General features: G+C 37.8%; 1 protein-coding gene across 8 annotated transcripts in view; it reads right to left on the bottom strand.

Moving 5' to 3' along the window:
• The window catches only part of THSD7B (thrombospondin type 1 domain containing 7B), a 395,835-nt gene that overhangs the window by 161,560 nt on the left and 208,573 nt on the right, over positions 1–25,702 (bottom strand). For all 8 annotated transcript variants that reach the window (XM_072040738.1, XM_072040735.1, XM_072040736.1 and 5 more), the window contains exons 7-8: positions 15,988–16,143; positions 14,088–14,285 (exon numbers count right to left, since the gene is read on the bottom strand). In XM_072040738.1, coding sequence (XP_071896839.1) covers positions 14,088–14,285; positions 15,988–16,143 — 354 coding nt within the window. The remainder of the gene's footprint in view (positions 1–14,087; positions 14,286–15,987; positions 16,144–25,702) is intronic.

Raw genomic sequence — 25,702 nt, 5'->3', positions numbered from 1 at the left:
AATTTTCCCAACCATCCTCCTATTAAACTATACAAATATATTCATTTAGTAAATACCCCATTAACCAGGTCAGCATACAGTATTCACAACTTATTACAGAGCAGCGCCAAATCAGTCACAGGAGCAATTATGCAATTGTACAGCAGACAACTTGCTTTAATCTTAATATGGGGCTGAAGATGTACATGCCAATGTTCATTCACACGACTCATTCATTCTCAAGCACTGCACACCATTTGTTTTGCCCTCACTTACGCAGCTCTCTCATGTATTCTGATTTATAGGCTTTGTGAACTGCCAGAAAATATGAGCTCGGTACTTCACCTCTCATGTAAGGGATTTTGTTACTGAATGTAAGGGTGATTCAAAGTTTGCGTCTCCCAGAGGGACAAAACAAAAGCTAAGCTAGATAGGCAGAATCAAAACCTAAACAAGTGTTTTTATCACAAAGTAATGCTAAAGAACTGAAGATTCTTCCAGAATTATTAAAAATAAATGGTTATAGAGAAGAGGGATTAGATGAGATTATGGGATGCTATAGTTTCAATAGAAGAAAAAAAAACGGGTTTTAAAATCACAGCTGTATTTGAAGGTATTCATTTATTTAAGCATCTTGGGAAAACAGGTTGCCATATAATATTAACAAACAAGAATATGCTCTGTCAACTACATGCAGTACCACAGACATTTTGAAGCCCTAAATAAATAATGTATTAGAAGACCTAGCCTACTCTGAATTAATGCAAACTCCTCCGATATAAATGAACAGTAGTAGTAGAATTACTTTCCTGGGATTTAAGTCATATATAGCATTAAAAGTAAAGACGTTAAGATACTTATTGATAGGCAAGAAACTGTTACCTCTAGATCTATGCATGCCCAGGGAGCACTCTGCTAAATTTACAGTCTCAGAGAGTTTCCAGCACAGTTACCGAATCAGTCAGCTTTATTTGTAAACAATACGAAAAAGAACAAAATGCCCTCTTGGCTCTAGTCTCTTCTGACACAGCACTAAGCACACAACAAAACAGTGCTGATGCTATTAAACGGGGGAAATCTGGTGAAACTGGAGAAAATTATTCCTTCATTTAATGGGATTTTTGTATCTGGTAAGAAAAATGGAATTTGAACTCAGGGGGTCATCTGGGTTTCTACACCATACTACAGGCAGCCAAATCCTGTCTTCCATCTGGTTCAAGTATGGATCAACCCCCCTCTACACAACTGCCCAAGGTCTAGCCTGCAATTCTGAAGGACTTGCCAGTCCTGCTGGGTCATCAGGGTTTCACTACAAAAAAAAAAAAAAAAGACCATGTATTTTACATCACATGCAAATTTGCCAGTAATTAATGGAAACAACCCCAAAGCCAGGGACAGATTTAAGTGCACTGCCACAGGAGATGTGGCAGGGCAACACAGGTGGAGCTCATGTCACCTGGAGGAGGCTCTGCCCATTAAGCAAAGCACCCTGGGTTTACCCAGACCCAGAGCTCACTGCTCACTTCCTAGGGGCAGATAAACATTCTCACCTCTTCCCAAAAATGCCATTTTCACAGTCTCTGTCTCCCACTGGGGATAGTGCCTGGATACCCACAGACAGCACTAGCCACAGGACCAAGCCAAGAACTAATTTTTGTGATTGCTTTTACCTCCTTTGTGATATGAAAGGAAATAGCCCTGCTCTCTGCTTGCACAGCTGTTGACCTTGTATGCATGGATGCATTGAGTCATTCGTCTCATCCCTCCTTTTTTTTTTTTCATTGGGGGGGAGAGGGGAGGTGAAATAAATGTGTCAGCTTTAAGAACTATGATATATCAAAAGCACACAACATGGGAGGAAAAGGGTTCAAAACTGGGAAATGCATTCCAGTGATCTGGGATGATTCAGTTTGCAAAGAAACTCCAACTCACCTTTTTGTCACAAGCTTTGCTCTGGCATTTAACAGCTGCCTGAAGTTAAAAAGCTAACAGGCTGTTTGTTTGAAAAGGAACAACAAAAACCTTTTCCTCTTACTTGTTTAACTCTCCCAAACAAAGGCAATATCTAGAGTAGGAGACAATTACAGACGTGATGCATACAGACAGACTACAAAAAAAAAAACAACACTGAACAATGGAACTTTCAATTGTTCTCAGTCTCCTCAAAGAGCTAATCCTTCCCAATTCACACTCACTCCAGCACTTCACAAAAGCTACCTTTTATTAAATATGAGATTCAATGCACAGATAAACAAAAGTGATAATGCAATCCATACTCAAATTAATCCCCTGGCATCAAAACTATGGCAGAATTAGGAGTTTTCCTGTTTTATGGCTGTTCATAGTCTATCATTTCTTGTCACAACTTCAGAGCTCAGTCTTACATTTCAGGTCCACTGAACTCTTGTGTTTCTACGTAAGCCAGGGTCCATGTGAGGATCCCAGAGAGAGCCCCAGATTCAGTGGGAATTCTGTCCACAAGAGAACATGACAGAGCATTTAGGAGCCATATGCCACGGCCATTTTCCCAGCTCTGCAATTTCTCTACCATTTCATCACATTCTTCTCTTCCCATTATGACTACCTGACTAGTCACAAATTGCTGCCTAATGAAGAGTCCTGACATTACAATATTTAATTAGAATTAAGAGGAAGATTAAAAAATTACAGACCAATATTCTGCAGATTCAATCTCTGCAAACTAGCCTAAAGTTTGCATGTCCTGAATTCTTAATTAAAAGTTTGTCAAAACTTCCTAGTTAAGGGAGGAGCCTTCCCCTCTGGCATCCATTAATCTCAAAACAAGGAACTAAATTTGGATTTCATCAGCTCCACTCCATAAGCAGAAAGAAACCTCAAAGAAAGTGCAACACTTTAATTTTCTCTCCGTAGCATTCACAACTGTTGTATAAAGGTGGTGCAAATAATCATTTCTGTCCAGTACGCAATGTGCAGCACCAAAGGAAATTCAGCTACAGAAAAGGCCTTCTGTAGGGCCACACAGCAGGAAAGGATTAAATTACACAAAGAGCCCTTCTTTTTCCTCCACAAAAAGGTCTGTGGTCAGAGATCAATGTGAGAAGCTGTCTATTTAAGTTATACTCGAATTATTTCCTTACATAAATGCTGGAAGAAGCTTGCTGCTGATCCCTACAGTACAGCACACAGACGTCCCCTCCTTTATTGAAGGAGCAGTAAACACAGAAGACCTCAGCTCTGCAGACCGTTCCCAGCATTTTCTTCTCCCCTGACTTCTCTCTGTCTCCCCTCTTCTCTTCCACACCCCGAGCACTTCTGCAGACTGAAATGCAAGGACGCTCCCAACTCCACAGCCTGTTGTTAGATGCTCATTACTAAACTTGATCTCAGACCTAAAAACATAATCATTTGCAGAATCAGGTTTAGTTTATTTCTTTTAATGTCATTAGAAAAAAAAATAATCCTATAATTTATGCAATAGTACCCAATGCAAAGCTTATGTAGCTTATTTTAAAACATTTTTCCTTTCAAGGGTTGTATAGTAACATGAACTCCAGCCTACCAGGCATCACATACAGAATGCAATAAATGCCAGTCATTTCTTTACTCTAATGACCTTCTGCTTAATTAAACATGTTACACTATAGAAATAGAAAAGAAATGGAATAGAAAGTCCTGGCTAAAATAATTCTGAACTGAGCATTGGACAGTTTTTTGTCTCTTAAGAATAATTAAAAATAATAATAATAATAATATCAACTGTATTAAAACCTGGTTTCCTAAGGAAATCAGGATATGCCATCATGCTCTTTTTGAAACCATCCACTGATGTAAACCAAATTTGACAGGGGTTTGTCCCTCAGAGATTTACTTATCTTTTGATATGAGTGCTAGAAAAAGTTCCAAATTATTTGCCAGCATTCAAGGAAAGTCATCCGTCCTACTTTGTTTGCTGGCTGGTGAAACACTGGTCCCCAGAATGAGGTACCTATGCAGCACCTGGCCTGTCCCGGGGGATGGACTCAAACACACAGGGGGGAGCGGTGCTGGAGGGCAGCAGGATGAGAGCATGGAGGCAGAGACCGGATTATCACCGTGGGAGGACAAAAGCTACAAGAACATGATTCTTTCCTAGTTCACTTTTTTTTTTCTTTTCCATTTTTCCTTTTTTTTTTTTTTTTTTTTTTTTTTTTTATTTTGTGACCATTTCTGCAAACTGTCATGTCTTTTCAACATGAAGAGTTTAGAACAGATGCTTAAAGGAAAAGTTTGTGCCCGCACAACCCATACTGCGTTTTCCTACAATTTAGTTACAGGGTCCTTCAGAAAAACTGTGAATGGTGTCATATAAACATGCTGTAATATCTGGTTAAAGAGAAATGGCTTAAGGATGGTGTTAATATGAGCAGCTTTGAATTCATGCATCTCAAAGGGGATATTGTAGACAGGAAACTAAAGCCCGAGGAAGTTTTGTGGTTTGCCCCTTGTCACATCTGTGTAAAGAGGCTCTAAAAACACCACATCAAAACCAGGTGGAAAGATCATTGATGTGAAGGTTCTGAATAGCCACTGGTTATTTCCAGAGAACCCCTGTCTATACACCAAAACAATCAAGGGTATGACTAGAACATAAAGCTCCTTAACAACTCTGCCTGGGATGAGATGGATAAAAAATGTCATAGAGCATCCCCACTTCTTACATTCCTTACAACTCTGAACTTCATGCTCTGTGTTTGAGAGACAACACAGATACTGCTGGCTGATAGACAAGAAGTGAGGAAACGATTTGCATACATTAAATGCTTCTTAGTAGTAAGTAGTAAGGCAATGAAATCCTTAGCTACTTTTGGAACCTGTTTAGTCCCCAAAATCACAGCCCTTTATGGATGAGCTTCACCCTTTTCCATTCACTCCTCCTGGCAACTTCAGTCACTGCTGGGTCACAGATCCAGAATCCCGTCCTTAATTCAGCTTTTCAAATTGATCCTTCATGCCTCCTTCCTCTCCTCAAGACATATTTGCACACAGTAGTCTTCAAGTTGTCATCTACCTACTACTTAACTTGCAAATAGAGTTCAGAAAGCATCATATTTTGCTCACATCTCCCCTTTGTTGAAGCAGTGTTCCCTAAGAAATACAGTAACTCTCTAAAAAATAATATGAACTCAACATATATGTGAAGTTATGCTTAGTTTAAAGAAAACAACCAAACAAGAATTGTATTCTGCATGTTCTCAACACTTGTAGCTATTTTTCTTGTTTCTCATTGAAACAATCTGGGATTTTTTTCTACAACATATTTTGTGAGGAGAAAAATGTTTCTTTTTTCTATATTTAAAAAATAATAATTATAAATATATGTACAGCTATAGAATACAGATACAGTAACCTTATTTCAGTGTTGTAACTCAAAGATTAGAGTCAAATTCAATAAAGATTCCCTTGATATTGAAAAATAGCACTCTTTAAATAAATACTTAATTTTATTTAAATTTGCAATAGCCTGCTATATAAATATTAATCCTTCTATACAGTTTCTTCAAACCTCTCGTGTACCAGACTCACCGGTCACTCACACATGCCATGCTCTTTAGGTAACCTTTACCACAAACTCAGATCAACTTATGTCAGACTCGTTCCCTAACATTTAAAGCATAAAAGGGCAATACAACCCTTAAAGTAATGAGTGATGTTTATGTTTTTCTTAATGCTATAATTTCCATTTCTGAAAGGGCGACCTTGAACCTTTGTTCCAAATCTACAGGTGTTATGAGCTCAGGTCCACAAAAAAAAAAAAAAAAAGAAAAAAAAAAGAAAAAAAAAAGAATCAGCACCTGCAGCTCTGTCTCACTAATGCAAGCAGGAGTTGGATCTTTGAAATCCCATCTCCTCCCTGCTGAAACAGCCATAGGGAAGAAATGGCCTTTGCCCGCACCATTTTAACACCGCTCTGAAGTCTTGAAAAACAACTTTTGGAGACATTATGTATGAAAAAGGAGCACTAGATACTGGAAAGAATCAAGGTTTTGCATAGAAATTCATCCGAGGGCATATTGCAGACCACAAGCTCACACTTACCTCAGCTAGCACTGAAAAAATACTTTCACAGGTAGCTATAATACTTTATATTGACAAGCACAGGGAGGATAAAAGCTGTCTATATCCCTAATCAACTCGACTGGTATCTCTGTCTGCCAACTATACAGAGCTGAAGTCACCACTGGATACTGATTATAGCTGCCTTCTGGATGACTGACACGGAGCGTGCTGCCAGGATTTGAAAGGCACAGCCACAGTTCAGCTGGAAACCGTGCAACATATTTGCATTTAAGGATAAAGAAAATTAATCAAAGTATGTTTGAATTTATCCTCTAGATTCAAGCCCACAACCAGCCCATCCAGCTTTCCACCATTAGATATGCCACCCTGTATTTTAGCACAATATGCCCAACTCACAGGTATTTATGCAAATACAAGAATTGTTTGTAGACTTTTCAGTTTCTGTATTCATTGGCTTGGGGTCCATGTTTGCTACAATCTTGAGAGAATTTTAAGGTCAGTAGTGTGACTAAGCTCTAAGTTCTTAAATTCCGGCAACTTACCCTAAAATTAATCTAAAGCCAATCAGTTTCTTTTGCAGACATCAGTTTCAGTAGAGAATGCAAAGGCAATAAATTTGGTGGAAGCTACAGCAATGTCAGTCTGCAAACTGTTGATGCACCAATGCAGGTCACAATCTGCATTTTGTCTTTCTAAATGTTTCCAGTAGGAGACATCAAATATTTGGAACAGAACCAGCGGCAGCAAGGTAAGGCTTGATGGAGGTAACCGTATCTGCTCTAGCTGGCTCGTAAACAACCAGTCTGCTCAAACAGCACATCAATCTTAATGACTACCAAAAAAAAAATGAAAAATGGGTCTCAATTCTATTGAGAAAGCCATTCTCCAGGATTCCTGAAACACTCATAATACTCATCAGCCTTTCTACTACACTGCAATATGTTCCTTCCACTATGGTTGCGAAATGAGAAGCAGAGACTGTAGCTGCTAAAAGGCCCTGCACATTGCCTTTAAGGATTTGTGTATTTAACAGTCAGTAAAACACTGCTTGGGGATCAGCAGCTCCAGTGACTGGGTACAGCTGGGTACATTCACAACCAAAGAGGAAAAATGAGAAATACCTGGTAAATACCTGGTACTTGACAAATTTTATTGGTTGTGTGTGCAAGTGTGTTGGGCAACTGGATGATTTACCCTTCCTTACAGAATAAATCCAAATCTTACAACCGAAAAGTTGTCACCTCTCCAGTCTGCATTTACATGAATAGACCCACAGAACATCCTGAGTTGGAAAGAACCCACAAGGATCCTCAAGTCCCACTGCTGGCTCCACAAAGGATCACCAAAAACCTTTCTGTTGTGTTGTGCTGATGGACAAAATGCGTCAATGTAGATTTAAGATCTTATTCTGATAGGTCAGAAAGAACTTATTGAAAACTTACTTGCAATAAATTTAACGCAGTGAGTTGTTTTTTTTTTTCTGAAAAATTAAGCAGACTGCCAATTCATTCTATGTCATAAACCCATTACATCATGAAAAATCAAGAACTCTCCCAAATGACAATTTGACTTTGCTGAGATTTATGTTAAAACAGAACTTTTCAGAGTGCTTCATGTGCTGAACCAGGAATAAAACCAGACATCTCTACCTGCAGCATCTTCCTTCTGAAAGATTCAAGCAAAACTGTTGTGGATGTCCCAGCCTCCCATGATGGTATGTATCAAGCAGCACACATCGCAGGCTCTCTTTGGAGAAAAATTCTTAGGGACCAAAGGACTCAATGCAACTGAACTGTAAGTATAGACAGGTAACTGAATACAGCAATATTAATATTCTACCCCCAAAGAGTCTTCAGCTTCCATAAGTGCAGAGCTTCACTGTCAAGCTCTGGCACGACATAATATTGGATCTTAAAATAACACTGCTTTGATTACCTTACTTCCCTTTACTCTTCGCTTGAATTCCAACAGGATTTCAGTGTCTGCTCTGTCAATAGAGCCGTGTGAATAATGGATTTCTGTTTGGGCACTGAACCAAAAAAAAAAAAAAAAGGAGAAGGAAGAAAACTGTTTTAAGTGGACTGAAAAGAGAGTGGAGGAAGATTTAAGGGAAAAAATGTAATTTCAAGATGTGAAATGCTTGTTTAATCTAAAAGGAATATTTTGCTTTTATATTATTTAACATCCTCTCTTAAAAATATTTTATTGTTTCAGACTTGGTCTATTTCATTGACAAAAAAAAGCAAACATATTTAATTTTAAAAAAAATCTGTAGAAAACATCCTGACTCCCTGAAATATTGTTCTCCAATTCTACAGGTAAAACTCTTGAAATTTGGGAATAGATGCATTTCACCCCCAATGTGCACTTTTTTCAGTAGACTTCAATGCTTAACGAAAAAAAAAAAATTCTCCTCAGCAAGTGCCACATTCTAGATACTGACTGCCCAGAACCAAAGAGATCACATGGATGAATGAGACAGCTGTCATATTTAAAAGACAGGTTAATCAGCACTGCCTGAACAGCAGCAGAAGCTGGTAAAGAAGCAAAGTTTTCTGTTCAAAAGCAAGAGCAGCGATAGCCCTGAAAGGTTGCTGAACATCCTTAGCTTGTGTGTTTCTTCTATTCACCAGCTCCTGTGAAGATGCTGTTTTTGTTTGTACCAGGAAAAGAAAAACAAAGGTTCAATCATCCAGTGTAACAGTGTTCCAATGAAGATGACTCGTGTTCTACCTCACAACGATTTATGCTCATGACTGCTCTTTGCTGCTGTTGGTGCAGCCTCATGTCTGGCACTGCTGAAGCTCAGTGAGTCAGGGCTCAGACGATGGATGCTGCCCCCTTTGCACAGACAACTACAGCACCTTAAAGCCAGTAGGTTATTTCAGCTATTAACAATCTCATCCAGAATACTTACTAAAAAATCTTGCCACCGTGTTAGCTGCAACAGCATCATGCTTTATTTCTAAGCTACCACCTTGGCAAATCATCTGCATCAGAAACTTCTGTTTGGGAGCACCAAGGTGAGGCAGAAAGAGGGTTTGTCACAGTTCCCTGGAACAGTCATTTTGGTGCCACAGAAGAAGAGCTGTGCTGTTCTGAGAAGTGAAGCTGAAGAGAAATGTTGTTCTGAGCACCTCTGGCAGCAGGATGCTGTTGCTCTGGGTCCAGCACTTGTGTCAAGTTACCATTCCACACACTCTGCATGACTAGTTGACCGATTATTTGCAACTGTATTAAATACTTTCATAAAAGGCAAAACAACTCTGCAACTTCAATTCCCACAAAACAACCCAGACACCCAAGCTGATAGCGTAGAAAGGAATGGCAAATGCTCAACAGCTCTGAACTGCTAGATCCTTGCTTTCTTCTAATCTAAATTACATTGTCTTGATTAGATTTAGTAACTAGAAGTAGAGTAAAACAACCTTAACCTTAATCCAGTAACATCAGACTACCTTTCTACCCAGATTACACCACTTTGCTGATCTAATAATTTCTGATTCAAACAATTAATACTTTACATATAAACTATTCCTTATTATTATTATTTAGACACTAGGTTGTTCACTATCACTGAGAAATCAACTTTGTTATGAATTGTTCTTTTGGCAGGTATCAGAACAAGCAGAAGCAAATTAATAAATGATGACATGGGGTTTACAGCAAAACATTCAGAATAATAACATTTTACAGTTCATTCAAGAGCATTGCTACTAGTTGCGATTTAGCTTACGGTATTGTAAGAAACGTTTATAAAATGTTTGAAAAATGAATCGTTGTTTTTTATGAGTCATGCCTGTTATTTCATGAACGTATTGTAGTTCCTTTTACATATGTTCCCAGTGCAACCTGGCATACTCCTCACCAGAATCACTGCTGTGTTCACAACCTACGTGACTATAAAGTGCATTTCTAATAATCACATTTTAGTTCAACATTTGTCTTGTTTCCATCTATTTATGCATTATTAATACTGTACTGTAGATACGGAAAATGGTTTAAAAAAAGGTTCCCAAATTCCTCCACCAGACTGAACCAAACAATATTTATATGCTAATTCTAATTGTCTGTCTTGTGTCTAAATTAAAAGATTGTGAAACTACCTACGAAGGTACACCAGCTCCTGTCCATGAACTTTCACCTGCTGACCCCAGGCCAAATCCTGCTGTCTAACATTATTTTCAGCTTTCTGCTCAGTGCTACCACCATGCATTCCCTTTGTCTCACCATACACAAGATGCTTGCAGATACCACAAAGACATAAGGAGCAGGGCGTATAAAACATAATTTTGGCTGTTGTCTTCCAAAAACAAAGCAAAATACATTTTGGCTGCTGTCGAATTGCATTCTAAAATGAGAAAGTTTTGACTATGTTCATGGTTTTGTATCTACTGAACAATAATATTTGAGGACAGCAAGTGAACTGGAAACTTTTCAGAGTTATATTCATCTGGTCAATGCACAGTAATGCTTGTCAGTTGTAATCAAGACTGACCAAATGTAAGTGTCAAATATTTGCAGCTATCTGATCAGGAATACATTGACTGTTCAATTCCTTGTTGATCAACTTTAAACAACTCTGAGTAAAATCACTAATAATTCATGGATTGTTTGTGAATACAAAAAACAAACAAACAAAAAAAAAAAACTTAAATACATTCCTTGATCTCAAGGATACAGTTATATAGTCTAATCTGCAGTACCATCACCCATTTTCCTGCATTATTCTTTTGGATGCACTGATTTCCCCAAAGTATCCATTGTCTTTCACTAACTAAATAACAAACCCCTTTCTGAAAAAATGTTTGGAATAAGCATGTGATACATGTCTTTCCTATTTTACATATTATTTCATTACATCTTTTTACTAGACTACTGTCTTCTGATGCTACCGAAGAGCCATATTGAGGGATATAGACCAAGAGTTTCTCACAAGTATCACGCATGTTCAGTAGCTTAAGAGAGATTGCAGACCCTATGAGATGGGAGCAGACACCTTACAATCACAAAATTAGACAATCATGGTCTGCTCATTCCTTCCACATCCTCATCTATGCTAGCTGCTGCGAATCACAGATGATAGACTCCAGCTACTCCAAGAAAGGAGCTGTACATAATATAGCCCTATAGCCCCATGGAGGCACTATGGACCCCCTACATTAACCTATTTAAGAAACAACAACAAAATCTTCTGCATCTCTAGACTAAGTGGAAGTAAAAGCGCTAAGTCACAGAAATTCCCACAAGCCCATACAAGAAGGTAATGCTTTGACACAGTGAGCTGGCACCAAAAGTGTGGAACAGATGTGGCATTGGACAGACATCAGGGTGACCAGAAATAGGACAGATTAGGGCTACCGCCTTGTTAACTTTACCCACTGTCCAGCAACATACATCAGAGACCAAGATATACTTCCAAGCCCCACCTTGCTGGATCCCACAGGCTACACCTACAGCAGCAAAGACCTCTGCCATGGGAGACATTAGTGAAGAACATGGCCAGCTCCCTCCTACTGCAGTCAACGCAATTAAGGCTCTTTTTTGGCGAGGGAAGAAACAGTCTCCTCATGAAAAAGGCCTCACGCTGTGGAAAGCAGCATGCAACAGCACGGCATCACACAGCAGAGTACGGGCTCATGAAGGATGTGTGCTCACAGCCACACTGGGAGTGGTGGGAGAGGAGGAGACAAGCGAGGGCAAGAAACCGCGATGCCACACTATTCTGCAGTAGGACTGACAAATGGCACTGACACATCTGCTGCTTTCATCTTCTGAAGTAGGGGTGAACAAACACACTGCAACAACAGTAAGAGAGCATCATGCCAAGAAGTCTGGCATTTATATGAAAATAAAGGTATCTTGCAGGGAGCGATACAAAGAAGAACCTAAGTATCCTAATCAACATAATGCAGGCTCAAATGAACTTTGTTGTTAAGATGAGATACACTGGATTTTGTCATTTAACAGCGTCCAAAAAGTGTATTTTTGTCTTTTCATCTCTTTAGGCATTCAGTGGGAATACTGAGCAACCACGCTAACCATAGATGACAATGGATAAATGACTGAATTTTAGGCTACAGCATTGAACTCTACAAAAGGTGCTTAAGTAAATGAAAATATCAACACAAAAAGCAGTACCCTAAATGCTTTCAGCAAGGCAGTTGCTTGCATAGAATTTGGACTTCTATATAAATGCTAAGCATAAAGACTGTGCTTATGTTATTTTACCTGTAACCTGATTTACCTGATTTCTCTTACAGTTTCCCATGACTCCCTGTTGGCTTCCCACTACCTATTAGCCAACTAAGCCAGGCAAAACACTTTATGCAGTCCTGCTGCTTACTCCAGCTTTTACCCAAAAAAATATACCATTTATTACCGTGGGAATCACTAGGTTATAAAGAAAGCAATTAATATTAGTGTAGTGTAGTTTTTTTGTTTGTTTGTTTGTTTTTTTTAAGGACTTTGCCAGTCCTATCCTATTGGATCAAAAATTCAGGAAACCCTACAAGTAGTAATAACCAATGCTTCTAATCCATTTTGGGAAGCCTTCTCAGTCAGAAATGGACAATGATCATGTATAATGACAATGTTTGCTTTGGGGTGGCAGGGCAGGAAGAACATCCCAATATTGCTATTTTGTAACTAGAACATGCACAGAGTAATGGAAGTGAAAAAGAGACTTACAATATCTTTCTGAACAATTAAATGCAGAAGAGACACTTCAAAGGCCTGGCTTCTTAAAGATCATAGCCACAGAGAACAGTTTGATCAGAGATCAATGAGCATCTGCCACATTATCTTCTTTCCTTCCGAGTCTCTAGTTGGTGCACAGAAATGGATGTTGGCACAGTTTTAACAGCACGAAGTGCGTGGTGCTCCTTAGCAGTACAAGGCTCCATCTGCACACATCACTGCAGGACTGGACCTACAGTTACGATCACACAACTGAAGAGACCACTCAGAGTTGAGAGAGAGCTCTCTAGTCTATTCTGGCTAGGTCATTTTTTTACAACAGTTGAAGATTTTGCCCCACTTCCACAAACTTGCAAGACAGCCACATAGAGTTATAATTTATTTCAGAAGAATCTTTACTCTTTGGACAAAGCAGCCATAATTCAATTCTGCCAGATACCATTGACTCGTAAATGACACACTGTTTTTCACCAATTGCCAATTAACCCCTCTTTGTTATCAACTTGATATTGCTTCCTGTGATCAGTCTGAGCACCACGTAAAATAATTCCTCATCTCAGATATAAAATTAGGCTCTAAAGTTCCATGATTTTGCCACTTTTGAGATGACAGTAAAGTCTAACTTCAAAATTGTGCTCCATGTAATTGAATCTAAAGATCTGACAACACTGACCTTATCAAGAAATGAAACTTCTGGCTGAAGTTCAAACCATGTACGAGAAATCAGCCTTTGCTGGTTGTTTGTAAACCTTGTATAAAAATGTACTTATTCATTATTAACAACGTGTAAACTGCAGGTCTCAAACTGCTGTCAAGTGAGTAAAGCATTGCTTATTGCCGTCATTTCATTTAGATTCTTGTATTAATTTTAACAGCACAACTGAGCATTCCACATTTCTTCATATCATGGTAAGTGGGTTGTTATAAAAAGACAAACTCAAACTGCATGCTGAAAACTGAGGACAGAAGTAATGTAAAGAGCCAGATTCATTTTGTTACTGTGTCCATGGTGCTGCTGGCCTCCGTGACAGCCCTACTTTTGCACAGTATGTGAAAAAAAAAAAAAAAAAAAAAGTATTCTAGGGAGAACCAAGGCATTGGTATCACACTCTTGTCACATGGAAGAGGTACACTGTAGGCCAAAGGGGCAAAACATGACCTATACTGGTGAGCCATCTCATTTAGAATACAACAGACCAGAGGCTCCAAGCAAAATCACAGGCAACATTAACACTGGTGATCACCACAGTCAACTCAGAAATCCAGAGGTTTCATAAAAATTCAGTAGGAAGCTGTTGTAAATAATTTTCACTGCTCTTCAGACGAAATCCATTTTAAAGGGAAGCTTTTAAGATGACACCATTACCTACCTTTCTTGTTCTTGCATACAGTTTTCAGGATGCGGTTTCCAAGTCCACATTTTCCATGGTCAGTCACACATATTCCTTCTGAAATAATCCACTCATAACATACTGGGTCTTCACAAGGAATAGATTCCACTAGATGTGGACAACCCGCTGAAGGGCCTACAGGATCCATGATTACATGTCTTTGTCTCATTTTAAAGCCTGGAAAATAGAAAGTGAATTAACTGGACAACCGCAAAATATACCAAAAATTTAGTAGAAAGAAGACTATTTATGGCATCTGGAACTGGAGGATATAAAGACTAACAAGAGAACACCACTTGCAATTATTGAATTGACTGGGATGGTATCTGGCTGAATTTCCCACAATCTGGGCATGCAAAATCCAATAGCACATCAAGAATTTCAGCAGCCCCGTATTTTTCATATTTCTTTTTTCATTTTAGTCAACGTGGGTTAAAAAGACATGTCCAAAACAAAGAATTAGCTATTGATGCATATATTAATGTAATAATAAAATTGAGATAAGAGAGAGAAACAGTAAAGAAGCTGAAGATATAAAGGACATCTACACTCTGCCTGGGAATCCACTACTGACAAAACCTGTTTTAAAATACAACAGAGCAGTTTACTATGAAATTAGTATTCTGCCTTATGAAGGTATAAGGATTTCTGATACATAATGCATATCAGACCTCTTTGAAATGATATTCTATTAAATTGGTAGATTCAAATGTAAAGTGGAAGAAAAAGGTTACAGAAATAATGAAAGAATTGATTACATAATCTACCTCCTTCTGAATAAAACCAAAAGTCAGGTTGCTGTATAAAATGCAGAACTAATAGCAAGTACCTTTCAGCATGTTTTGTTATGTAAATGACAATTATTATAAAGGCAGAAGAAATAGGTGGTGGTCTTTCCTATGACAGTGTCTCAGACATTGGGCAAATATACAGCATTAGTGGAGACCACATAGAAATGCCTTACAACAAGAAACAGAAAAGGAAATAAAAAATAAAACATTCCGACAAAATACAACAGACCAAACTTCCACCATTCTCACATCAGCAAAAACAAATGATTCGACACAATTTTAAAATGTTCTTTTTTCATTTTATAACAATTTAAAAATGAAATGAATTTTGCAAACCTTTATATTTAGAAATACTTATATTAATTCCTTGTAATTTGAAACACTCTGAAGAGATCAAGTCACTTTAAAAACTTTTGCTGTTTTCAGAAAAGCGTAATTTCCAAATAATAATATTCATTCTCTGACACAACTCCAACAGTAATGTTTCCAACTTTCATTGTAAAGGAAGGAAAGGCTCTGCAATGAATCTCCAAGTGTCACAGCAAACAGCATGTATTCTGGGCTATTAAGATCAAGGGGATATTAATAGATAGCTGCATACTCCTCTTCCAGGAATTGAAACCTAACCCAGGAAAACCTCTTGGCTCAGCCTGAACTGCAACATGGCAGAGCTATGGGATACAGCTCAGTCCTGAGTCCCTTCAACCTCATGCCTATATTCCCCTTGAGCCAAAGCACCCTGCGGGACTTCTGAAGGAGATGGGAGAGAGACACCCCTCATACTCTGGAGGTCTGCAGTTGCTATCGCAAGAAATCTTCCCTTTCTACAAGTTCAGTGCAGGAAAAGAGGATCTGAATCAGGCTGAAAATCTCATCCCTTTTTTCTTTCAAGAATAACTGCAAAAAGCTTTTAAAGCTTTTCCAGTCCTGTATGCGCCTGTAAGAGCTCCATCCTATGTTAATTTAAAAACACATACATTAGGGCCCCAATGTAGAATTTGACACCACTGCTTCTGCAAAGTTATAATATTCCATTTTACATTTTAGATCCCAGAACGCTGTAAGCAACAGGTAAGAAAAGCCCTTACCTCTTCTCCCCTGGCGGTCCTGGCAGTTTTCAGGAAGGCAGGGGCCCCACACCGACCAGGCAGACACCTCGCACTCAGACGGACACGGCAGGTTACATAGCTGGGAGGCTGAGGGAGCAGGACCCAGGCAGAACTTCCCATCAACTGGTCTACTAACTAAGGAGAAAATGAAAGAAAAAAAAAAGAGAGAGAAAAAAAGAAAAGGAGTCTAATTTTACCTTGACCAATGCACAGAGCTCCAGAGTTTACTGGTGGCGTTAGCTTCCAAAAACACACCCTAACGCACTGCTTTTTGAGTGACTTAACTCCCAGATCGAAAAGTTAATCTTCTGTTCTGCAAGGCACTTAGTTTTATCTAAATCATCCATATTCAGCAGACCAATTTCAGACTATGCTTAATGGGAAATCGTTGATAAATTCAGTGCTGATTTTCTACAATGCCAGAAAAACAGACTGGAATCTATTCTGCATTTATACACAAGGAGACCTCTTCATACTGAAGAGAAAGATGCATAAGAAGGGAATCCAAAAAGCTCACATTGTAACTGGGAAGCAGGCAAAGGCAGATAAAAGAAAGTCTGAGCACAGGGGGATGATTGCAAATCATCCTTCAGGAGCACAGGCACTTTTGGATCAAAGACCAAATCCAGACCTTCACATTTTCTTCATCTGCTTTCAAAAAACAAATGAGCAGCGCTCTCCATTTCTTCCACACACACATGCAGAAAGAGACTTTCCCACTTGGCAGTAGAGGTGTTTATTTTAATTGCCTCCATCCAAGGAAGGCGTGGATCAGCTGCGCAGTTCTCCATCCAAGTTGCATCCAAGAGACAAGCTGATCTCAAACTACCATGTACTGGTTTTGTTGATATTGACAATAAATTTGGAAAGCTTTGAAAATACCTTTTGAAAGGTATTTGAAAATACCTTTTGTATTTTCATTTATCACATGCAGTTTCTACTTTCAATTAACATCTCGTCTTTTCATTTGGGGTTGGAGCAGGAAGGAAAAGAAGGGAGAAGACTTAAGTCTATCTTCTGAGTCATTATACAACACCGTATTTTAACTACATGATGGGCTGACTTTGGATTTCTCTTTAGATAAATCAGTATCAAAATGGTCCTTCAAAAGGCAAAGGCTTGTCTGTGTTTACTCTGCTATGGTATTACCAAGCCTTCGTTAATTTTTATTGCTACTGAGTGTGCTACATCCTCATTTTTTTTTTTTAATGTCCATTTTCCATGCATGAAACTCACTGGTAAAGCATTTATAAAAGTATGAGCAATCTTTTCTTTTTTCTGATACTTACTTGTTTGCTTTAAAAAAATAATCTTTTGAAGAACACTATTTTTTTCTTCTAAACACATGAATTCACTGCTCAAAATCTCAGTAAATGTCAATTTACAAGTCCCAAAGTTAAGATTTAAGACCAGTATCAGTACTTATGATTCCAACTCATCAGAATAACAGGACTAAACAACAGCTGTGATTTAATTCTAACCCGAAAGATAACCCATTAGTAAAAAAAAGACCACTTTCTGAATGATTTTTGAGACACTCTACAGCCTTTGACATGTTCATTTAGAGATTACAACATGGCATAAATCCAATTCAGCTGAATGCTAACATAAGCACAACTTTTCTAGAGACCATGCAAGGAGAGTGACAGACAGAATGAGATAAATATTAGAGTTTTAAGGATAAGAGGATGCATTTTACAAAGAAGTCTCATGCATGGCTTAACCTGCCTTTCAGCATCAAGCTTTGCAAACCTGTACCGTTTTTGGAAAGTTCAGTCAAATAAATGAAAGGAAATAAATCTGACTGCACATGGTAAACCCAAAGAATAAAGTCCAGTCCTACTGTGCTCTAACCGAAGGTGTTGTTGCTAGCAATGGCTCTTTTCCCCTCACTGATTTTTAAGTTGTAATGTAGAAGCAATTTAACTGTTGAAATGTGGAATATTAGATAAAGTAGGTTGGGTCTCCTGCTTTGAAAACTAACTCATTTTGTTAAGGGTATTTTAAATTTAGTTTGAATGAAAGAAAAACAACAAAAAAAATATTACCAAGTTAAAAGGCCAGGTTATTGCTGGTGCACCAAGTGTAAAACTGAGCCTACTGGCTATATCAGACTCATGGAAGACTCTTTCTCATTTTGGTGGAAATGCCTGCCGCCTTCTCCCCGACAACCAGCTTCCCACTCCTCTTCCTCCCTTGGGCTGATGCTCTATTTAATTCCAGCACTGGCTGCTCTTTTCCCCTTACGATTCCCAGAAGCAATATGCTACTTTGCCCTAGAAAAATACTGCTGCTTTTCCTACTTCCTTGAGCCGTTCTATATAGTCTTGAAATGTAGATCAGAAAATGCACGGGTTATTTTAATCAAAAATCCAAATATATTCTAGGGCTGTGCCAGTTTATATTCACTCTGCACTGACTACAATCCTCCAGTGAAAGTCTTCAGAAATAAGCCAAGAACAAAAAGAAACCAGCTGCATTAGGAAACACGCATACAATCTCATTCTTTTGAACAACCAGGTGGGTATAAAGACCCACCATTCCCAGCACGATAGCCAGAGGGAGTGGATGGACCAGTGGGGCTCCATAAAAGAGTTCTGTCTCTTTGACAGCAATTTGATTGACAACTATTTCTATCAGTTGATTTCCATCAGTTTTACTTAAAAGCTTGATGGGATTTTTTGCCTGAGTGTCTGCTCAAATTGAGTTGCTTTTAGTCTGGTGACTATGCCTTCACTTTTTTGCTACAAAGCTGTAGCAGGGAGGAAATGGGGGAAGATTTTGAGTGCAGAGGAAGAAGCAGCACAGAGGTGGGCTGCTTTTACAGCCCTCTTTGACACGTCCTCGATGTCTGAGCTTCATCTTTCACCCATCTGCGTGCTGCATGGCAGTGGACCACAGAAACTGGAATGGCGCAGTCGTGTCTTTCTACAAACATTTGTCTCAGCTCTGAGAGTAATCGATTCTCCCTAATTCTCCATGTTTTTCTTCTGGTTTGAACAGGTACTACCACTCTCTTCATTCACTAGCCATCTGTAGTATTTTCTCAAGCCTCTCCATCTCTTTGACATTGTTTTGTTTCTTTTCAGCTTCATCTTAACACCCTCAACTTAATTCAGCTCTTTATAGTAACTCATGAATCATATAAAGTTCTTTAAAAGCAATACTCACTACCCTCAGTACCTTCTTGAACACTGCCATTCTTTTATACTCTAATTAACATCCTTCTCTTTATGAACTATAAAGTGTCTTTTTCTATGAACTTTTTAAATGCCAAAATCCTCACACATCACAGCCTCCAAAAAAGTGCAGATAGCCTGGACAGGGATTCCCTGTTCAGGAAGGGGAAAAAAATAAAATAAAGAAAAAGAAAAAAATAAATAAAGAAAACTCAGATTATGCCTACAATAAATGAACACAGCTGCTAGGCCTGTCTTTAAATACCAGACAGCCTTCTGACTGTGCTCAGTAATTGACTTTGTAATGGTATTTTCTACATTCACCTAGAAAAACTGTTTTTTATGTACTTATTTTCCTTGGAAAAGCAGTAGTCATCTTTTGGGGGCGAGGGGAAAGGCAGAGAAGTCAGGGAGGGAATGGTGGGAGGCAGTATCTCTCGTTCAAGTAGCAGCTTATTTATTACATTTGTTCATATATTTTAAATTCCTGTGTTCTTCTCAATCTACAGAATAAACTTGAAAAAGCAATCAAGTACTAATCTGGAAGCCTCTGAAACATTGCACATTTCTTTAGCTGTTATATTGAATCTATCCTTTATAAATGCGACTACAGCTGTTCCCAGCACCAGTGTCTGCTTCAAGTTGAAATTTTACTATTTGCTGTTATTTTCAGGTTATTGCTACCAGCAGGAGATAATAAATTGGGTTCTAAAGTATCTTGTTTCTCTATATATTTTTACTAAGGTAGTGATTTGGGGGTAGAGTGGAAGAGGAAATCAGTTCTGATACTACTTGCATAATGTAATTTTAAGCCAATAAATAAATTATCTGTGAATATAGTCACATAGGCACGTACTTGCTGGCATACATACCAATACTATGTTAAAAAGCAATGATGGCCAGTCAGAGAGAGAAATACATAGGGCTGTATTTTGGTTGCAATGATTACTTTCAAATTTGGTTTTTCACTCCTCAGGAGGTATCTAACACTTCTTTTTCTTTTTTTTTTTTTTTTTTCCCTGGACCTTAACTTCATTTTCCCTTCAGAATGAAAAAAAAATGTTTCTCATATAAACACCTAAATGAGACATTTCTAATTATCACTAACGTATCTGGAATATATCAGGATTATCTCCTATATACTGGCAAGGCCTTATATAAGTTAATGTTCAATTTTTAAGGCAATACAACCAGACATCTACTGTACCTTTTAGCAAAGCTGTGCCTAATTAAGGATAACCAGGGTACAGGAAAGTGATGCCATATCTTTGTAAAAGTTCTTGTTACCTTTGCCAGGACTTACAATCTAAAGAGAGTTGGATCAATATGAAGGGAAATTACTTGAGAAAATCAGGAATGAATGATTCTTTATAAAAACACCTACACGTGTATAACACAATAGGGATAAACCAGCACAACACTGGTAAGTAAGTTCTCCAGTCTGAAAGACTTGTTTTTATAGTGAAAACAAAGGATCATACAAAGGAGATGTGTTGAATGTAATTAAACTAGCCCAGAAACAGCATCAACCCTAGCCCATTGTATCACTCCATCAAAAAAGCTTAATGCACCCCATCCCTGATGGAAAGGATCTTTTCATGCTCCTAAAAAGAATCAATTAGTTTGGAAGCCACAAGGCACAAGTCCTATTATCAATTAAAAGACAAGAAACAAAGTATAAATGGAAGGCTAATCACAGCATGAAAGAAGGTTAATAGCGGATTGCCAAGAGCAACAATAGCTTAATGTATTTCAGGACACTAAAGATCTTCAGAATTTTACCGAAGCAACATAAACTATTAGCACTTCATGTTCGGAGAGTTCAGAACTTTGTCCTGAGAATACTGGGCCACAGCATCCCAGCAATATGAATCTGATGGAAATTTGCCTGGTATCACAGATGAAGTGCCACTTTGGAGGTGTCAGTGATGCTCCCTGGGGACAGGTGTCCCAAGGGCAGCTCACGCAGAGCTGTCCCACCTCTGCGAGCTCCATTTAGCTTGAATGACTCCTGTTGCAGGACCAGCATCCCTGTCACCATCCTCTTCGTCATTTCTCTCCAGCGTTCCCCTTCAGGGTGCAACAGCATCCACACAAATCTGTCCTTTTCTTTCATCTGAATGAGCAGCATTGTTTGAGTACACTGCAGCTCCCCTGCCTCATAACAACAACGGAGCAAAATAAATCAGAACAAAACAAGGATTCTGAATAAAATTAATCCAGCTCCCGTGGCAGGAAATAATGACAAAATACAAACACATTAAATATCTTAGATTTGAAAAATAAAAACTTGAACTAAAACCTGATATCTCATGCAAAATGACTGGGCAGCACATTATTTGCTGCATACCAAAGCCAGCTATGTAAATAAATGTATTTATAAAGAGATAAATATTTCATGGTCATATCAAACAGTGTGTAGACTGAAAAAGTAGGTTCTCTTAAAGGCACCTTTCAGAAGACACGTTCCTTTCATTGTCAAAATCTTTTTATATATTCTCTTCTTTTTTTTTTTTTATTTAACATTCTTTTCATTTTTCTTTAACTAGTTTCTCGACAAGAAAAAAATGAAAATAAAATACCTCTAAAACATATTAGGGAAAATGTATTTTTCCCTAATGGATTCAAACTAAAATTTCTGAAGTACAGATCTACACAATAATATCAAGCACCCCAAAGATCTGAATAAAATCATTTCCTCTCATGCTTCTAAAGGGTTTCCCCTGAAGAAGCCAGCTGTTACATATTTATTTTTCCATTATGTGAGTTTTATCTCGTAAATTTTGCTCAGCATTTGGTGAGCTTACAGATCAATAACTCGGCATCCCAGCAATATAAATCTGATGCAGACTTGCCTGAATATATTTTACACTTCAGAGGTATATTTCTCATCTCTTCAAGCCAGTTCAGTCATCCTGATGATAAATACCTAGTTTGGGGTGAGGGCGATTCTTGGGCATTCAGTTTGGTTTATGGGGTTTTAGTTCCATCTAAGAACTTGATTTCTGTGAATCAGGCCGCATGTTGCACTCTCCTGTTGCTGCATCATCAGCCCAGCCTGTCAAACAAAGCAGTTTTTCATGCTACTGCTGACCATCAGCTCTGTCCCCTGTGGTCCTATTCAAGTTTTCTTATTACTAATATTTTTACCTATTCCTTTTCAATTTCATAAACCAGAAGAGGACAACAGGATTTAACATCAAAGTCCCTACATTCTAATTTCCATAGAGTAAATCAATCTTCTCATTCCTGCAGCTTCAGCGGCATAAATTTGAAAAAACAGTGTGCATTTAATATAGAGCTCATACTCCATACAGGGCTTGTGCTCATTCAAATAGTGCAGATCCTCTGCCAACTCTTATGGGCAGCTTATCTGCATCAATGCAGTCTTTTCCCAATAAATATGCAGGATGACAACAACCTGCACAACCAACTTATTGTGCTAAAGAATCGGACCTGGTGGTTTACAGGACAGCTAACACTCAAGAGGATGATGGCACACTCCAATAACACTCTGCTGATATTTCTCTCTTCCTGAAAGTACTTGCACATAGTTTATTGAACAGATGCCACATGTACCAATTTGAAACACTAATCCCCCAGAAGGCACCCATTGGAAGATCACGATTCAGAGCAGAACAAAAAACTTGCAGGAAGAAAAAAGTGCTGTCCTCATTAGGAAACAGGGCATACAGAGCAAAGAAGGCAAAAATGCATATTTTAGAGCTAAAGAGAGACAAAGAGCAGAAAGAAAGGGATGAGAATAAATACAGAATAATAATGGACGTGAATGAAAGGAATCCTCAAGTACATCTCTGTGCAAGTCCAAAGAGGCCAGTAGTTTCTGAAAAATAAAATGCAGTGCCTAAACATCTCCATATGGGAATTCAAGAGAGTCTAAGAAGTTTACTCATCGTGTAGGAAGGAATTAGACATTTCTGTCTATCAGAAGTGGGAAGAAAGCTCAATATTTTGTGGAAAACAAGAAAGGATAAAGGCCATAAAACTAATTTTGAGATGCATAAGTAGGACTTTCATGAGAATACAGGGGAACACTTTCTGGCCATTTTGGTTTATAAAGTGGATTGGAGCTTTAAATAGTATACATGTGTTTTGCTGCTATGGCTATGGACATACACAACAGCATGTCAAGCAATAATAATAAACATATATAAGATAAACTGGTGGAGTTACATCCTAAAAAAAAAAAGTTTTGGTACAGGCTGGAAAATTACAGTGGAATGAATAAATCAAAAACTTATGGACATTAACTGGTGAGAGTTGAATAACTCTCAAGAGAAAGAGGGTTTTTAAAGTAATAAAGACTTTTGCAATAAATAATTTTACAAAGTAAGACTAAAAGTTATCTAAGAACAATGAATGTACAGCTACCACACAGCTACCAAAAATGGCAAAAGTCAAAGAGATAATTAATCAGTTGAATCTATTTCATCTGTCCTGAATTCTGAATTATACAAATGAAGAAAGAAGAAAGAAGGTATATTAAAATCACCTAAAGGAAAATTAACAGTATCTATCCCTACACATTTTAAGCAGAATCAAGTCCCTTTCTTCTTGCAGATTATTAGGAATTTTAACATGGTTAGATCAGGGAAATGTAAGCTATGTTGTTGGGGATTTTCAATAAAACTATAAATTACATGTTACAATGGATGAGAATTACACAGGGAGGAATATTTTAAGAGCTATTAACTTTTAAAAGAAAAAGGATTTGAATAATATTGGGATTATGAAGGACTCTAAACCTAGCAATTAGATTTATTAATCTGTATTACTCCAGAACAGTATTTTTCATGTTTCTAATATTAAGGGAAATGGATCAGTTACTTTTATCATTCACTGACATACCCACTATGGAAATCCTAGATCAAATAAAAACATATCTTCTTGAGACAAATACAATAGAGATGATCATTAATCAAACAAATAGTTAAAAAAAAAAAAAAAAAAAAAAAACAATTCTAGAATCTTACACAGGTATGAGAATTAAATGTGGATTTTCAGATGGAAAATAACAAAGATTAAGAGGATAGGAAAATGCAGAGATGTTTTGGTGACATGGTAATAAGAGAGAAACTTTATTAGCCAAGAGTGCTACACTGGGTAAACAACAAAGAAGACTCAAGGAAGAATAGCATCTCACAAAGGTCTTTTCAGTCCTGTAATTAAAACTTAAGCAGACAGGCTCCAAAAGCATTATAAGAGAATTCTGAAAGTGAGAGGTAAATTGGATCTCATTCAAACAAGTAAGAAAGAAAAAATGTCAAGATATATAAAGCACAAATTTTATGAAAGAATGAAGAATGACAGGGCAGGCAGATCCCTGGTTAGCAAGTTACAGAAAATATGGAGAGAACAGCAATCCCAGTCACAAGGGACAGTAAGGAATAACGGTAAACCTGAAGTATTAGATGACCACCTTTCCATGAAAATTAATCATTAAAGTTTAAACGTATTAAAATTCAATGAGAACTTAAAGAAAAAAACATAATGAACTGTTTAAAGCTAATTATGTTAAGGTTCAGTCTAAATTAACAAAAGCCTCACAACTCAGTAAAGATGCTGATTCCTTGGATGAACAGAATAGCTAGCATTAAGAACAGCATAGTCTTGTAATAAGGTTTTTATACATTGGCTTACTTACATAAACATAAATACAGACAACTGAGTGACACAGCATTTAATACATTTACCACGCTTTACCTGTCAGCTTCATCTAGATGTAAGAGTCTCAGAAAGCAACAATATTATAAACAACTTTAAAGATCAGAAAACTTTCTGCCTCCAAATACTAGAATGTCAAAAACTCAGCTAAAGCTGATATGTGAAAACATTGTTCAATTTACTCATTGATATGCAAAAAGAATGCTACCAAAAATGTTATTTTCCTGTCAATGGTAAAGAGAAATATATATTTTTTTCATCTGCCTGGTCATTCAGACCACCATGAACTCTGATAAAGACGAAAAGCTGCTGTTTCCTCCTCATTCATCGCCCAACATTAGAAGTATAGAATTCCTCCATAAGGTCTAACAAATATATTAGACATTCACTTGGGTCAAGGTAGGGATTTCTTCGTTAGGACTTGTCTTTCAGTAGCAAGATATGAGATCTTATCAATGCATTTCTGAAAGTAATACCTGAGTGAAAGTTTTCCATTTCCAGTATCTTCACGTTGGAATTTTATAATCAAAATATAGAAAGATATCAGTAGACTTAGTCCTCTGAGTAACTGATACATAGGAGCTCCAGAAAACAGGGGATCATTTCTAAATATACACATTTTAATAAAAGAAGAAATAGATGGGAAGACTAAAGAAATGAAAAATAAGAGAGAGATCCTTGGGGGATAAGAGAGCTTTGAGCAATATGTGTAAGTACATCACAGATGGTACCTGTCTCCAACTATGATTCAACATATTTTATCCAAGAATGCTGCTGGAGAGACCACAGGACAAAATCTTTTTTTTTCACATATGTCATTGTGCCTAGGT

Source organism: Anas platyrhynchos, chromosome 7 (assembly GCF_047663525.1).
Source record: "Anas platyrhynchos isolate ZD024472 breed Pekin duck chromosome 7, IASCAAS_PekinDuck_T2T, whole genome shotgun sequence".
NCBI lineage: Eukaryota > Metazoa > Chordata > Aves > Anseriformes > Anatidae > Anas > Anas platyrhynchos.
Note: the sequence above shows the minus strand (reverse complement) of the source record. Positions and strands in the feature narration are given on the sequence as shown.